Here is a 17,577-nt window from a genome sequence, read left to right on the forward strand (position 1 = left end):
TAAAAACATGGGTCTCAAAATCAATGGAAAGTGCTCTAATTCGAAGTCAAAGTTGTAAAAAATCCCACTAAAAACCCTAATATTCGCCATTTTGAAAATACTAAGTTAATGATCTTTTAGCTGACAAAAGCAAAACATTAATAGCATGGTTTTTACGTTAAAAAATTCGTTAAAGTATGTTTATCTTGCGCAATTTTTTGTGGCAATGAAAATAGCCGTTTTTTGATTTATTAGAGAATAAACTATATTGCAAGTAATGTACTTTTGTAATAAATTTAAAAAAAAAATTCAACAGTTTTGTTTCCTAAAAGAAGAACTTATGAAACTTAGTACATAGTTGTTCTATCACATGTAAAATTTAGAAAATGTAACCTTCAAACCGTTTTTTTAATAAAAAAAACCAGCGTACGATACAATAATAATTATTCATCAATTTTTCTACATTCTCACATTCTACGTTCAACCTTTATTTGAAATCTTCCATTAATTTCATTTCGTTATAACACTTTCGTCACAATACTTTAAAATAATAATGCTAAGGCTTATGGAAACCAGGTATGTTTATTGCGCAATGTAACGGTAATTAATTTTCGTTAAAAATGAAAGCGTTTTGAAAAAAAATGGCGAATATTAGGGTTTTTAGTGGGATTTTTTACAACTTTGACTTCGAATTAGAGCACTTTCCATTGATTTTGAGACCCATGTTTTTATACGATTCTTAATCAGCATAAAATTCTCTATCAGAATCAATCATAAAATTAGGGGGGGGAGAAAGTCGAGTAGCGCCCAAGTTTTACTTATTGAGATTCTCACACAAACTCACTTGAGAGATAAGTCGGAGGTACCACTTTAAAAAAAAAAGTTATTCAATTTATACAATTTTCTTCGAAAAGGTTTAAGGAATTTCAACTAAAGCGATCACGTGGAATTTCACATGCCAAAATTTACCGTTCAAAATTTTTATGCTAAAATTGTCAAACTTTTTAAATGTAACAAAAAAAAAAAAAAAAAAAAAAAAACCAAAACAAAAAAAAAACAGAAATATTGGTTAGAAACTTTTTTAATAAAAGAAATGGTTGAGCTGTAAGACGAAAAAGAAACATTCCTAAATGAAGAAACCTACTGTAATTTAAACAAGGAAATAAAAATAGAGACAAAGAAATAACTTTGAAGATGCGTAAATTTTCTTTAAAAAATAAAGTATATACAAACTTGTCTAATCGAAACTCAAAGAATCGACACTAAAGAAAAAAATCACAACAGAGCAATGGTGAAGTGTAAAAAACAAAACGAACATAACAATAATTGCACACCAGTTATTAAAAGGTTTGAACGTTGTTTTCTTTGATAATGAACTGAAAATATTATTATATATTGATTGATTTTTAAATTGTTATTATTTCAAATTAAGATGTGTTGTGGTTTTTGTTTAGATTGTTTACTTTTGAAGTAGAGAGAATGAATATAAAGTAGGTTAGTATTTTTTTTTAAAAAAAAAATTTAAACTTTAATTTTTCTTCTAGCAATTTAATTTGCAGTTTCTTGCCATTCAGTTAATAGTCTCAGGGAAGATAAATCTAAAGTATGTTGGTGTAAGTTAGGTTAAGCACACAGAATATGCTCTGCTAATCAACTAAACTATTATTTTACAACAAAAAATCCTTTTTTGTTTTTCAGAACACACTGTTATGACAAAATGGTGGAAAAGATGTATGGACATATTAAGATAAAAATTAAATGGCACAATGAGAAGTGAAGTTTAAGTTCTTTTGTAATTTCATACTAGGAAACAAAGTTACCAAAAATCTGTGATGGTTGAGCTAAAACATCCAAACAAGAAAAGCTGAAAATTTTTTGTTTTCTAAATAAAAAATGGATCACTTTTCTGCTATTTTCTGCTGCTTTAGAGAAATCGGTGATATTTTCTTGCAACTTTAGTCAAATTTTAAAAATATATTCATATGTGTATCAGTTGCTCTTAAGATATTGCTAGAACATCAATTGTAAAAGGAATTGTTTTAAATGACTCTGTTGAACATCCATTTATCCAGAAGTGGAATTTTTAATTTGAATTTTAAAAAGTGCTGGAGAATGCAGAATTTAAGTAAAAGAAACTTTTAGTAGATTTAAAACAAGTTTTGGTCATATTTTAGACATTTTTTGGATATAAAATTTCTACCAAAAGTTTAATTTTTTTTTTTATAATGGAATGTAAAACTACTTAGAAATTTATTGAATACTCTACAGAGTATTCAATTATTTGTCAAAATATTAATCATGTCAACTATTTTGGCCATTATATTGAGTTGTATCAACTTCATATAAATACATATAATAATAAATATGCATTAGTTATATATTTGTTATATACAATTTTGTTGTATATATATATATATGTATATCATATTGTATAAATGAACAATATATTTTTAGATATGATTTTATAGCTTAAAACATGAAAATCTTTTATTTGCCCAAAAAGTTTTTTTAAAGCTTTGCAACCCTTTTGAATTAAAAATTAGTACTTTTTCTAGTTTATTTTTTCATTTTAATGATGGAAATGCTAAAGAAAAACTTTATGATATCAACTATTAAAACTGATTGATCAAATGTAGCTTGTCATTTGTTTGAGGATAACCTTAAAATTATTGACCTTGTGTGATTTAGAAGGTATAAAAAACTTCTGCCTTAAAGAAAGCAGTGTTCACATGGATCAATAATAACCTAAAGAGAAAGGTTATTGACTTATACACTAAGTTAAGTTAAAAGCTAGGCTATCTATATTTGTATTATCAACTTTTAAACTCATTCTTAAACAAGTTTTCTCAAAATGATAAATGCATATATGGATATTTTAAGGAGTTGTTTGTTATATATTTATACATCAGCTTTGTATAAGTATATAACAAGTATAAAAACTTAATAGTGCAAGTAATAAATTTAAAATGATAAATTAAAAACAATAATTTTAAAACCCTGCATCTGCAGGTGTTGAAATTGTTTTTCAAATAAGATAAAATATTCAGTGTTTTTAGAAAATGCTGGAAAATGTAAAAAGTCTTTTTGTTTAATTGCTTTTTTTAAAACTGATTATTAGTTTTAAAAAAGTTATTTTTTTTTTTTGATATCATTGATTACAGAACAGACTTGCTTAGATAGTTTAGCATGCAATTTATTTGGAATAGACTTGTATTTGTTGTGCTAACACTCAATATATTTGAAATAAAAAAAAGAAGTTTTAACAAAATTCAAAAACTAATAAAATTGTTTTTTTTTAATGAAGTAAAGTCCAAGACAAACTTCTGACTCATTAAATACAGTTTTATAACAATAAATTTGAGACATAATAAAGTTAAGGAAAATTAACAACCAATGTTGTTAAATGTGTAACTCAAAACCTGGAAATTTAATTCAAAACAATTTATATATGATTTATATATGATTGGACTCATGAAACATATACATTTAAAAAATGGATACATTTCGAGAGCTCATTCATATCAAGAACAATTGTTTCATTCTTGTTTGTCTTTTTATTTGGTTTTTGAAAGTCAAATTGTCAAGGCACCAGACATAATCATCTTAACTTAGAGTGCAGTGAAAAACGGGAGCTTAAGAAATTTTTCACATGTGATAAGAATATATTAAGAAAATGTTATAAATAGTCTTTGATTGGTTGATTCTTGTGGAAACCTCTTTAACTAATACAATTGAAAAGTTTTTAAAAAGTTGCTTTTAAGAAACTGTTAGTTTAATTTTCTGTTCTGTAAACGTTTAAAGATATAATTTTTTTTCTAAATTTGTTCTATATCTTTAAATTATATAGTTTATTTGTCTGTGTTTTTCTATTTAGAATCCAGTTTCATGGATTTTTTTGGCTGGTATAAAGAAATTTAGAAAAGTCTTTGAATTTAGAAGCTTTTTTATCACAATCATTTCCATTAAATTCTTGTAAAATCTTTTGGTGTCATGAAAGTGTTTTCTGCTTGCAAGTCAAAAAAATCAAAATCAAAAGATTGTAATAAACTATAAAGGAAAGTTATTTTTAATATTTGAAAATTTAAGAAAATTTAAGTTTTTATTATTCATATATTTTCACTATAAATCAAATATATGCATATATATATATATATATATATATATATATATATATATATATATATATATATATATATATATATATATATATATATATATATATATATATATAAATACACACACACATATAAGGATAAGAATATTTATTTATAAGAAATGTTTATATTATTTAAATTTATAAAAATAATTTTTATTCTTTATTCGTCATGCTCTTTATTTTGTTATGTGTGTAGTAAAAAGAAATAGCTAATGTTGTCATCATTAACTAAAAGTTTTGAGGAATCTCTTAACTTGGAATCAAAAGCCAATGACACAAAAAAGATGCCTTCTGTTGTTGGAATAAGTTCTAAATGTACATCTTTAAATTGTGAAGGCTGGGAAGTAGGTTTATTATTCAAGCATTATTCCTAAAAATCCTTTTATACTGCAAACACATATATTTGTGAGATTTTGTAAAATTTATCTTAAATTTATTCAAAGGTTATTGTATAAAAATTAAAATAGCTTGTAAATTTATGCATTAAAGTGAAATAATAGCCAACTAATTTACAACACCTATTTACAGTTTCAAAGACTTAATTTATTAAATTAAAAATTTGAAAATTAAAAGCTAAAGAAGAAACAAGCTAAAAAATAATTTAATACTTAAATGTTGCTCACATTTCTTTTACTTGGTGATTTTATTTTTACCTGGTGATTTTGTTTTTAGGCGAGATGTATGGGTGTGAATAAAAGTGGAAAACTGGCGGTGGTGGCTGGGTATTCATTTATATTCTTACTTGTGCATTATGTGTTATGTATCACCTTGGTGTTTTGTTCTTAAATAGTTGTGGTTTGAAAATAGATTTTGGTTTGTTACTTGTTTGTAAATTTGTTATGGATCTGATAAACTTTTTATAATAGTTTATTTTGTAGTTTGTTTTTATTTCATTTATTTGTAGTTTAAATATTTAGTATATAAAATAATTTAAAAATTCATTTTATTTTTGAAATTTTTTTTTCATAAATTATTTATTCTATTATGATTAGTTTATTGATTATAATCATAGTTGATCTACAATTATTTTTTTTTTAAGTGTTTTGCTCAACTGTTGATGAGGTGGCAGACTTTTTATGCTACATAATGTCTTGGAATATGACACTACGAGCATCTGAATGTTCAAAATTTAGTTTCATAATCCTCTAATGAGAAATTTCAAAAAGTTAGAGAGATATCAGAGTACTTGTTCAAAGTACTTTCAAAATTTAATTTGCAGACCATTTCTTTGTGTTGCATAATATTAAATATTTCTTTATAAAACATTTAAACAGGAATAAAATATTTTAAGTTCATAAAATCTGATTTTGTTGATGACTAAGGAGATATACTTTTTTCCTACTTTATTCTTTTTCTCATTTTCATTATTGATTACTACGTACCTAGGAGGCAGGGTTTTCTTGTTGTGGACTTAGATAACCCTCAAACACCAACAAAATATGCAATTAGAAGTAAGTGGGAACCATTTGCTTTTGAATGGAATCCACATGCTGCCAATGATAAATTATTTGCATCTGAGGTAAAAATGTGATACATTTGTATGGCTGTGTTAACATTTTATAAAAATAAAATATAAATATAAAAAAAAAAATTTTTTATTTAATTATAAAGAAATTTTTTTTTTTTTAGCATTTTCTTATAAAATAACTTAATTTAATGATTGTATATAAACTATGGGTAATATATTTTTAAAATATTTATGTAGTATTTTAGCAAACACTTAAGTTTAACATACTTCTAAAAAATAAATAACAACTAAATTGATAAATTCAAGAAATTCTTTTTCTATATATATTTATGGGTTGTTTTTTTTACCGTTTAGAGAAATCAAAAACTTGAAATATGGAATGTAGAGGAACTTAGCAGTAGGTGCCCAAGAGTTGTTTTATCTAATCACACAACAGCTATAAGGTAAGTTGTGAAAATAGAAATAAATTGTCATGGTAATAATTTTTTAATGTTTTTGTTGAAACACTACAAACATTTTACTTAGAATATTCATTTCAAAGGAATCTAAATATGTAATTTTTAAAACATCAAAATAAGCTAAAATTTAGACCAAGCATCAAAGTTTATTAATATCACCTAATCTGTGCAGTATAATGAAACATATAGAAAATCATTAATAAAATGGATTATTTTTTACACGTAAAGTATGTGCAAAATATAATGCAATAGTGTAACACACTTTTATTGGGTAGTGAATTTGACAAATAAAATAGATTGCTAAAATAGTCACACTCCCAAATATTAATGTCATGAAATCATGGCCTTCTATAATAACAGGCCTTGACATCACGCAAAAAAGTTGTTTGACTGAAGGCCGATTTATAATACTCCTTTTACATTTTGATTTTTTACTTTAAGCGAAGTCTGCATTGCGCCTTTTTTTTGTAATTTATGAAATTCTATTGGTTAATAAGTTATATAAAGCAACTTTAGGACGTAACAGCTAACTGTAAACTGTAATAACAAACAGTTTATAAGGTTGTATTAATATTGTCGAATTAATAAGTTATTTTACCAGTTTAAAAAATGCCTTTAAAATGTTGTGTACCGCTCTGCAAGTCGAACTATCACTCAACTGAAACGAAAATCTCGATTTATAAGTTTCCAAAGGATCCAGAGGAAAGGAAAAGATGGAGTGATGCAATCCCAAGAGCAAATTTTATTGTCACTGACTACACAGCAGTATGTCGACTGCATTGGCCAGATGATGCACCTTTTGTAACTAAATATGGAAAACAACGACCGTTAAACTCACCATCTATCTTTAAAAAAATACCATCAAGTTGTTTACCAACACCACCAAACAAAGCACGAAAAACCATGGCAGCAAGCGGATTTCGAAATGTTTTACCAGATGAGTTAAATGTCTTTCTAAAAGATGATACACTTGTATTTGATGATATTCAATCTATGTTCATTAATAGCAATGATTGTATTGTTTTTCAGCTCAATGAAAAAAGTTTACACATACAGTCAAAAATTTTCAAACTTGGTGTTCCTTTATTTCTTATGGAAATTTTTGATGATTTTTCGTTTGTTGCTTATCACAATGGCACCACTTGTAATATTTCATCTTTAACTACAAACAGGTTAACATTAATAAAAACAAAATCTGCTTTATTTGAAGCAATTAGATTTTTAAAGTCTAAAGAAAGTTCTCACCAGTCTAATGTTCTATTTGAGCACCTTAGTGCCATGAGAAAGGTTAATGTAGGTGAAATTTTATATACCCCAGATATTATATGTAGGGCATATGAATATTTTGCAATGCGACGAAGTTTGTATGACCGTTTGTGCATTGACTACAAGTTGCCAAGTATTCGAACTCTAACACGGCTGACCTCAAAAATTAGCTCAATGGATGACTTAAACTTCATAAACAGTATTCTTATGAATACAGATCCAATGAAAAGAACTTGTATTCTTTTAATTGATGAAGTATATGTTAAAGCTTCACTTCTTTATCAAAGAGGTACTTTGTTTGGTCATGCAGTAAATCACCCTGAAAAGTTGGCTACAACAATTTTATCATTTATGATAAAATGTCTTTTTGGAGGTCCAGAATTTATATGTAGAGCTCAACCTGTTGCAACTCTTTCAGCTGAATTTCAATTTGCACAATGTCAACCAATTGTTGATACAATAAATAATATTGATAATGGTAGGGCATTAGCAATAATAACTGATGGTAACCGAATAAATCAGCGATTTTTTAAAACATTTAAAACAGTTGAAAGTAAAACATGGTTATCAACATCAGGTACATTTTTATTATATGATTATGTGCATCTTTTAAAATCTATACGAAACAATTGGTTAACAGAAAAGACTGGTCAGCTTCAATTTTTGCATAATGGAGCACTTTTCTTGGCTAAGTGGAGTGATTTAGAAATGTTATATAAAGCTGAGTGCAATAGTCTTTTTAAACTTTCTAGACTTACAGCTAAATCAGTTTATCCAAAACCAATAGAGAGACAGTCTGTAAAGTTGTGTTTGTGTGTTTTTTGTGAAGAAACAGTTGCTGCTTTTAGAACACACCCAGACATTGAAAATAAAGCTTTTGAAAGTACTGCCATATTTATAGAAAAAGTTATTTCTTTTTGGAGTGTTGTCAATGTCAAAGTACCTGGTGCTAGCATTCGCTTTAGAAATGAATTGTGTGGTGAAATCCACTCAGTTGATGATCCACAGTTACAAATACTACATGAAACTGCTGAACTGTCAAATTTTATGAAGCCTTCTGGTAAACGAGTCAAACAGCTTTCACAAGATACCAGTATAGCAATTGCACATACATGCTATGGCTTAATTGATTTAGTGAAAACGTTGTTAAGTAATGGAGCCAAATATGTTTTGTTAGGTTGGTTTTCAACAGATCCAATTGAAAAAGCTTTTTCTAAGCTTCGACAGGGATCAGGAGGGACCTATTTTGTAAATGCTAAATCTGTAATTGAAAAAATACATATTCAACATACCAAATTGTCTTTAAAACTAGATATTGTTGTAGATGGCATTGATGGTCATACTTGTGACATATGTTGCAGAGATACTTCTACTGATGAAAAAGAATTGCTGGATAATTTGCATAATCTTGAAAGCTCAGTTAATCAGTCAACATTAATAGCTATAGTTTACATGGCTGGCTATGTGCAAAAAAGTGAAATAAAAATTTATGATGATACAACAAATTATTATTACAAATATGGAAATTATCTGAATAGTCTAAACAGGGGTGGACTTCAAATCCCTACTGATACTCTTGTCCAATGGTCATTATTTTGCTTTCTATTTTTTCAAGGTGCCACTGGGCCTTTTTGCAGGACTTTTTGTATTACTCAGTTTCAGTTTATAGCAGCTAAGTATGGACTTAAAATAACAAAAAAGCAATGCAGAGTATATTCCAATATTTTGCTAAAGAATCATGCACTTATCACCACTCCTAGTAGTAACAGAGAGTCAAGGATGAAAATACTGAAGTTATCGTAATTTTTGTGAATTTTTAGTTTTAAATTTTTAAAATTTTTTTGTTACACTTTTTATCTTCTTTTTTTTTAAAGCTTATATATGTATATACACACACACACACACACACACACACACACACACACACACACACACACACACACACACACACACACACACACACACACACACACACACACACACACACACACAACACACATAAAAAGATTGTTTTTGTTGGATGGATTTTTTGTTGATCATTTTCATCGTTATATTTAAGTTTTTAGTTATCCATACTTTTTGTTAATTACAGAATTGTATTTAAAGAAAATAATTACCAACGGGTTTTATTTTTGTTTATGTTTTTAGTCTTCAAATCGTGTTAATTATAACATTGTTATTATTCTGGCAACGCGAAATACCGTAAAATATATCGATTTTTGAACTGCTGTTATTTTTTCTCTAATAATTTTATTTTTGTTAGAAATTTATATGAGAAAACAACCACTCTAACATTAATTTGCCTTTATAAAACGTGTATCGATTTAAGTAACAAAATTTTTAATCGGCCTTCAGTTTTTGCGGCCTCTTGCGCGATGTCAAGGCCTGTTATTATAGATGGCCATGCATGAAATGCAAAGCATAAAAACATAAAATCTTGGAAATGATAATAAAATGAAAACAAAAACAAAAATCCAAATGTCAAGTTTTTAGGGTATCAAGTCCCCTCTACCTATCCATTAACAGACTTGTGGTTTTTCTCTTTAAATATTTTGTTCTAGCATGTTTATATATTTTTCCATTTGTTTTCCATGTTGTTGCAGCATACTCTGGAAAAGGTCTGACTAAGGATGTAAATAATAGTTTTACACTTCTTTCATTCTAGACGATGAGTATTTAGTTAAAACTAAAGTCTTTTGAAAGACATACACATAAATCGCTTTTAAAAATTGTTTCAGGATATTTTTTTTTTTTTTTTTATTAGTCATCGTTTTCAAAATTGTTTATCAATAAGCATAACTATTTGTCATAGTTTTTACCTTAAGAAAGTCAGATGTTTTTTGTGATGTTTTTTTTACCTTAAGAAAGTTAGATGTTTTTGTGATGTTTTTTTTTTTTACAAAGTTCACATCCAGCTTGATTTTTTTTAGTTATTTAATTGAAACTTGCTAAACTTGATGCTTGCTAAAACTTTTCTGCTTCTTTCTTTTAGATCTTTAGACAATAAACTTTTCCCAGTTCAATACAGCTTTAAAATATAATTTTTTTATGTATTGAACTGGGAAAAAATTAGTCTATTTAAATTTTGTGAAAAATCTTAAAATAAGAAAAGATGATGACACTGTCCTGAAGATTACTGTAATTTACTGTAGTTACTTAGGATCATCTGTGATCCAACCTGATGACATTTTGTAATGGGAAAAAAGTTTTACTTTTTCTATTTTTTGTTAATTTTGTTATAAAGTATGGGGCTTATTAACTGCTACCAGACACTTTACATCTAAAGTTGATCTATTAGAAAAAACACATTAAAAATGACCACAGGTTTTTAAAAAAAAAACATTAAAATCTTTGATAAAAATAATAAACAAAATTACATAATTTTAAAATTCCAAATTTTAACGATTAATGTGAATTAATAAATATAATGAAATAAATGAAAAGTTAGTTGTAAAAAAATATTTTCTTGTTCATTTCAAGTTCAATCATTATCATCTCAAATTCTCAGAAGAAAATCACCATTTTTTGGTTAATCATTTCCAACTCCTTATTAAAATTTAAAATTGCAACATATTTTGTGTGCCTCACTAACTCCATATTGCCTGACGTTGATGTTTTATTTTCAGTAATATAAACTGGAATTACTTTGAACCTCACATGTTATTGACTTGTTCAAAGTTCATGCATATAAACTTATGGGATTTAAGGTGAGCACTTTTTATTTTATTTTTAAATATTTAAGCAATACCACTTCTTTAAGGAGTGTCTTAGTTGAATAGGTCACAGATGCTTACTAGTCACAGATGCTTACTAATCACAGATGCTTACTAATCAGCCTTGTTTTTCTAGTTTTTCTTGTTTTGCTTTTAAAGAGATACTGTTTAGTTACTGGTAGTAGGGTTTTAGTCACAGTGATAGAGTTTCAAACTGGTAGTAGGGTTTTAGTCACAGTGGTAGAGTTTAAAACTGAGGCTATTGAGCTTTAAGTGTTTAATGTCATCTCATCCTTGGCTTTTTTTTTTTTTTTAATTTTTTTTTTTTTTTTTGCAGGCAGACCTTAAAACCTTCTTTAATATTTACCTCAGTAGCTGGATCATCACAGGTGAAATGGAATCGAAAAAACAAAAATTTATTTGCTACTGCACATGAAGGAGACTTAAGGATTTGGGATGTTAGGGTAAAATCATAAAAAATTTGGGATGTTAGGGTAAAGTCATAAAAAAATTATTCAGATTATAGTAATTGTAAAGATATATAAATGATATATACAAGCAATAGTGTTAAAATGGTTTTATAAAAAAGTTTATAAAGTTTTAAAAAGATTATGTATTTTTCATTTATCATTCAATAATTTTGCAGTGAAAAAATTAAACTTTAGAAAGGTATTTTTTTAAATTCTAAGTTTTTTGCTCATCGATTTGCTCATTGAATCATGTAAATTAACTTGGTTTAATATGTTTTAATTGTGAGTTTTTTTAACAAGATTATTCTGTAAAATGGAAAAAAAAAGTTAATTTTGAAATTATCATTTTATGTAAATAGGAGCATATTAGTTTTAATATGCTATTATGTAATTTGTAATCACAAATATATTGAGAGGAAGTTCAATGAGATTTGTAAAAAGAATTAATTTATTGAGTTATTATTTTTTTACAAAAGCTTTATAAAAGTTGCATTTATTTAGATTGGAAATAACCCTTTAGTGTATATTACTGGTCACATGTCAAATATCCGTAGTATAGATTGGTCACCATATACTGAGTCACAACTTATAACAGCAAGTAGTGATTCTTCTGTCAAGGTGTTAAGTGTTTTATGTTCGTTTGAAAGAAGTTTATATAAGAGTTGTTTAGTGTTATATTTTAAGTTTCAATTCAGTTTTTATTTCCTTTTCTATTTAGTTTTTATTTCGATTTTCACTTGCTATTTAGCTTTATCATTTTCATTTGCTAGTTTGCTTTGTCATTTTATAACTTTACAGTATTTGAGCTTTGAACTTTATCAACTTTACTTTTCTTGCTTATCCACCTTGTTGAGCATTAAAATTTGGAGGTCTAAAACTTCTAATTACTAAAATGACCTAATTTTAAAAGGTCTATGTTTAAGGTAAAATAGTTCTTATTCATAAATTGAATTGTCCTTCTTTTTTTGGTTTAAAAACTAGCAAGCAATTTTTTTTCGCTATATGAAAATAAGGTGGCTATAAAAGCAAGGTAAGATAAGAATAACATTTAGAAAATGAAATAAATAAGTTTTAAATAGTTTTAATTTATAGTTAGTTTTTGAATTTAGATTTTAAATTTGTAAAAAAGTAAAGTATTTAGAATTTCTTAAGATTTTTGTTGTTCAAAAAAAGTTTTTTTATTTATGTTATTCTAGACAAAGTAACTGCTCTTTTTAGTTGCTTTTTTCACTGGTAGACATTCATATAAGGATGAATGGTTTTTAACAGGTTATTCCATACGTAGCATATAATTATACTCTATTTTCAGTTGTTCCACATAGTCATATAGCATTTGAATTTTTAATATAAAACCTTCAGATATTACTGAAAAATGTCTTACATATAACTGAAAGAAAGTTGTTTTCATATTAATTTTTACATTTTACTGTAACAATTCTTTAGTCAATCAATTAGCAAGATCTCAACAAAATAAGTTCTAATTAAACTAAACTCGCAGCCATTTCTAAAAGGTAATTACATTCTTTTTAAGTCAGACCTAAAAGAGGTAAAAAATTTTTAAAGCCTTTTTTTTTTTATTCTTGGATTTGGAGTCTTGAACTTGATTTGCTCAAATCGAAAGTAAATATTAAGAAATGTTATATATTAAATATGTAAAAAACATGTGTCATTTGTTAAACATTTTATAAAACTTGAATGTTTCAGCTCTCTAATATTTCCTTTCTTATTCTCTAAAGTTTGAAAATTCTAGAATGTCTTATTTGTATCTTTTGGTTGCTTATTCTGGTTTAATAAAATATTTTTATAAATTTATGTATTTTACTGTGGAATTGCTTGCATTATATAATTATCACTTTGATTGCTAATGCAGTTTTTGTAGATTTACTTCTTTGTTTTTTCAAATTGTGACTAATAAGGGAAATCAGCATTGAGTATCAGAGGTCTTATGATAACTGTTTACTTTCCACTATCTATCTATATTAATTATCTATATTTATATGTTGTTTAGTTTTTTTATGATTTAGCTATAACTATCATAAAATAAACTTTTTGAGCAGACTTATAATTATAGGACTTATGTGTGACTTATCTTCTTTCTTGAGTTTAATTTTTTTTTTTTTAACATTATTTTTAACTTTTATTTTAAAATTTTTTTGTACTGTACATTTTTTTTTTTTTCTAAGCATTATTGATTGCAAAGGATTGCATTAAGTATGAATTCCGAAACTTTTTTTATAATTGTTACTATAAATTTTTATAAAGTTATACTATTTATAGTTCTGGAATATCTACTCTCCATTGCGTTCTCAAGATTCAATCAGTCCTGGTTCCCCTGTTTGGAAAGCCCAATTTACTGTAAATGTATTTTATAAGTCATGTTTTAAAGCATTTTTCCTATCTAAAAGTAACTTTTATAAGTAAAGTTTTAAAGTTTTAATTCTTAAAGTTAAAAGTTGTGTTTAACACTTCAACTTGTTTTGCATTTTTAAATTCCTAAAATGTCTATTGCAAGGTGATTTCTATTCTTTTTAAATTCCTAAAATGTCTATTGCAAGGTGGTTTCTATACTTTTAAGTATTTTGCTTAATATATGTTTAAAGCCTTTTGGTTTTGGACTTGTAACTGTTCAACATGATGACATTGATGGTGACAATAGCATCTTTTTATGGAAAACTCCAGAATTGATGAATCATATTCACCAATTTAATGGTCACACTGATACAGTTCTAGATTTTGAATGGAGATCACACACTATTGGTTTGGTTATGTTATTTATTGACAGTTTTTTAGCTTTTTTTATATTTAGTTCTTTTTTGTGCCTAAATGTTGATCCTATTTTTTACTAAAATATTTCCTACTTGATTGTGGTCATTTTACTCTGCTGATCATTTGATCATCTTTAGACTCTGCTGTTCCTTTTTTGCAGCATCAAATGTTTCATTAGTAAAAGTTTGATGTTGAGAAAGTGAAAGCTATATACTGCAATTAAAGAAACAATAAACTTCATTGATTATTCAAGAAATTACTATTTTGATTAAAATTTTTTGTGTTTGATTAAAAAATAAATTTATTCACCAAATTCTTACAAACTTTAAATTCTTTTTTTTTTTTTTTTTTTTTTTTTTTAGGTGATAAAAAAAAATACCAATTAATATCATGGTCAAAAGATCAAACATTAAAGATATGGCACATTGAAAAGAAAGTAGCACAGGTATGTCTTGCAGCAGATATTTTGTAGTTTTTTTTCTTTATGAAAAGAGATTCTTTAAAACAAGTGTCAATTATATCATAATTTACTGCAGTGTAAATAATCTTAATTTTGTACTCAGTGGATTCTGTGTCTATTTAATTTTATGAGAATTACCAGAGTTGGCTCTTCATAATTTTAAATTCACCTCAACCTAAAGGTCATGTGTGAGGATTTTCATCCTTTCATTACAAGTTAAGTCATCCATCCAGTGAAGTTCAGTCTTCTGTATATTTTCCTGTTACGTTCTAATAAAAAAATATTTGTTCTAAAAAAAAATTTAAAAAGTTGTTTTTTTAAAGTATTTTTAGTGCAAAGTTTTTTTTATTAACATTGCTGTTTTCTTTGGTTTTTAACAAAAAAAAAAGAAAATTATGCAAAAAGTAAACTCATTTTACAATTATATTAATTTACAATTATCTTAATTATTGTATTAAATTATGTTAATTATTATATTAAATTAACTATATAACCATTTGTTATATTTTTTACATCTTAAAATAAATTCTTTAGATTGACAGTAAGCCACTTTAAAAAATATAAAATTAAATAAATGTCTAAGCAATCATTTTATCATTGAATTTTTTTCATGAGATAAACTTGAACCTAACAACAATTACACCTAAAAAATCTTTGAAATAAACACGAAAATTGCTGTAGTTTGATGAGAAATTTAAACTGAAAATTTTTCCCAAAGCCCTTGTTTCCTGATGGTGTGTAAATACTGATTCAGCCTTTTATTTTATTGTACACTTTTTCTTATTCCCAAATTTGGAATTTGAACCTTTATGTTTAAGTTAAGTACACCTGTAATTCCAGCAGAAAAACAAAAACTAAAACAGCCGGGTGATTTAAGACAACCCCCTCTGATTGTGTGAAATGAAGGATGAGAAATTTTATAGAAGATGTTTTAAATTATTAACATGTTTGAGTGTAAAATTGGAATCCTGCACAATTAAGCTGCTATTTATTTGCTATTTGTTTACTACTACTATTTCAACTAAAAAGAAGAGATCATCAATTCCTATCAAATGTAAAATTATATGTGTGTGTGTGTGTATATGTATATTTATATTTATATTTACATTTATATTAAAATATTTGATCAAATTCAGATCAAAACTACTTTAAAAAGGACTAAGCAAAACAATCAGTTGTTAGCACCAACAATATTTAATTAGATTGTTTGCAGCATATTGGAACATCTTGTAATTTCTGTAAAACTGCCATTTTAAAAAAACATTTTGTTGATAATTATTTTATTTTAGGCTATAACTGGAAGAATTTGATCTTTTTCTTCAAATAACGATTGTTTACATAGCCAATCATTGATAACGATTGTTTACATAGCCAATCATTGATAAGTTACATTTTCATTCAGAAAGAAGTTTTTCTTCTGAATGATCAGGGAGGTCCAATCCTTTACTTCAACAATATTTATGTTGGCAAGTTTAATAATAGTTTTACAACATTATTCAGATAAAAACCTTGTAATAAAGTCCTTGTAAAAAAATTTCTTTGATTTTTATTTAACTTTTGAAGCTCCTTTTTTAATTTTTCTGTAATGTAAAGACTATTTTTTCTATTTTTAATTTTCCATTTTGTTCATTTCTTGAAGATCTTTTTTAGTTTCTTTCCTGTTAATTTGGGATTTTTTTGTTAATGATTTTGTTGATGTGTTTTGTTTTTATGGTATTAGGAGATAATCCCCTATAAAGATGTTTTAATAGGAGATAATCCCCTATAGAGATGTTTTATCAGGAAATAGTCCCCTTTAGTGCAGAAGTTGAGCATAGGGTAAAATTAAGCAAGGGGCATTTTTTAACATTGTCTTTTCATATGCTGAACCAGTTTTGTTATGTTTATTTTGTAAGCAAAAGTAGTTGAACTGCTGTTATAATGTTATTTTTAACACATTTTTTATGATTTAACGATGTATTTATATTATATATATTGTATTTATGTTGTATCCAGAATACTTTTGTAGAACATAGTTCTTTTTTTTTTCTTTTTTTAATTTCTAAATTTTTTAAAGAAAAACATTTTTTTTTTTTTTGATGAAGTAAAAGACTAGCTTTTAAACAAAGTTTAAACAAATTTTTGATAACAAAATGATGCACATTTTGTTCTTAATTAAAAAGTCATAATTATCATAATTGTTTTACATGTATTAAATTCCTTTCTTTTAAATTATGCTGATTATGCTATAAGTATTTGTAGTGATAAATAAAGAGTTAAGTTATATCATGTGTAACCTATTTTATGTATTGTTAATTAATTAATGTTATGTTAGGTACCAATTTTAACATCATGACATATGTCAGATTAACACATGCCACAGGATTGGTGTTATGCTTTCTTTAGATGTCAAAGGTTCCTGTAATTGAACAACTGAGCCCTCTATTCATCGTGGTGATCATGAACGTGATCATGTTGAAATTAAGAGCGAATTTCCAAGATGTTGAAATCGAATAGGATAATTTTCAAGGGGCTCAGAGGGCGTTTCCAGTTTATGGTTTATTTTTTTCCATGTAGTACCTACATGAGCATGACATTAGCCATCTGAAAATCTCTTCATGAACCAAATTCTCTTGCTTGTCGAGTCGCTTATTATTAGACGTATTTTTGTGTGACAATTTTTTTGTGCAAATATTCGTTATTTACTTAACAGACAATTGACTGGAACTTCTGACAGCACGCAAAGTTTATACAAAAAAAAGTTTTTATCGAAATGAAAACTAACAATCTTGAAAATTTAGAGTAGAATTTCAGGAAAAAACTTGAACGAGAAAAATACTTTGCAGCTTCAGAAACAAACGA

General features: G+C 26.3%; 2 protein-coding genes and 1 long non-coding RNA gene across 11 annotated transcripts; all 3 read left to right on the forward strand.

Annotated features, from left to right (window-relative positions):
* Positions 1 to 615: 615 nt before the first annotated feature.
* LOC149877706 (uncharacterized) lies at positions 616 to 4,120 on the forward strand. 7 transcript variants are annotated; one of them, XR_016447739.1, is made up of 5 exons: positions 616 to 1,326; positions 1,434 to 1,473; positions 1,678 to 1,710; positions 1,787 to 1,915; positions 3,854 to 4,120. It is a non-coding gene; the product is annotated as an uncharacterized LOC149877706 (long non-coding RNA). The 7 variants fall into 7 exon arrangements; XR_016447735.1 differs by having other exon boundaries at positions 1,434 to 1,469; XR_016447737.1 differs by having other exon boundaries at positions 1,678 to 1,915.
* A 100-nt stretch (positions 4,121 to 4,220) lies between these two features.
* On the forward strand, positions 4,221 to 16,763 carry LOC149877707 (GATOR2 complex protein WDR59-like). Of its 3 annotated transcripts, XM_090074377.1 has the most exons (12): positions 4,406 to 4,479; positions 4,808 to 4,857; positions 5,175 to 5,330; positions 5,522 to 5,654; positions 5,958 to 6,046; positions 10,954 to 11,034; positions 11,378 to 11,504; positions 12,012 to 12,128; positions 13,788 to 13,865; positions 14,111 to 14,267; positions 14,639 to 14,721; positions 16,026 to 16,763. In XM_090074377.1, exons 3-12 carry the CDS (start codon positions 5,284 to 5,286, stop codon positions 16,044 to 16,046), a joined length of 933 nt encoding a protein of 310 aa, XP_089930503.1. In that variant the 5' UTR covers positions 4,406 to 4,479; positions 4,808 to 4,857; positions 5,175 to 5,283; the 3' UTR covers positions 16,047 to 16,763. The 3 variants fall into 3 exon arrangements, with proteins under 3 accessions (XP_089930501.1, XP_089930502.1, XP_089930503.1); XM_090074375.1 differs by lacking the exon at positions 5,175 to 5,330 and having other exon boundaries at positions 4,221 to 4,479; XM_090074376.1 differs by lacking the exons at positions 5,175 to 5,330; positions 12,012 to 12,128 and having other exon boundaries at positions 4,224 to 4,479.
* On the forward strand, positions 6,408 to 9,551 carry LOC149877708 (uncharacterized). The gene has a single exon (XM_090074089.1). It carries the CDS (start codon positions 6,671 to 6,673, stop codon positions 9,128 to 9,130), a length of 2,460 nt encoding a protein of 819 aa, XP_089930215.1. The 5' UTR covers positions 6,408 to 6,670; the 3' UTR covers positions 9,131 to 9,551.
* Positions 16,764 to 17,577: the final 814 nt, after the last annotated feature.

Source organism: Hydra viridissima, unplaced genomic scaffold, assembly GCF_058129835.1.
Source record: "Hydra viridissima isolate aposymbiotic clone 2 unplaced genomic scaffold, HvirCarnegie_v1 scaffold_16, whole genome shotgun sequence".
In the NCBI taxonomy this organism is placed as follows: Eukaryota; Metazoa; Cnidaria; class Hydrozoa; order Anthoathecata; family Hydridae; genus Hydra; species Hydra viridissima.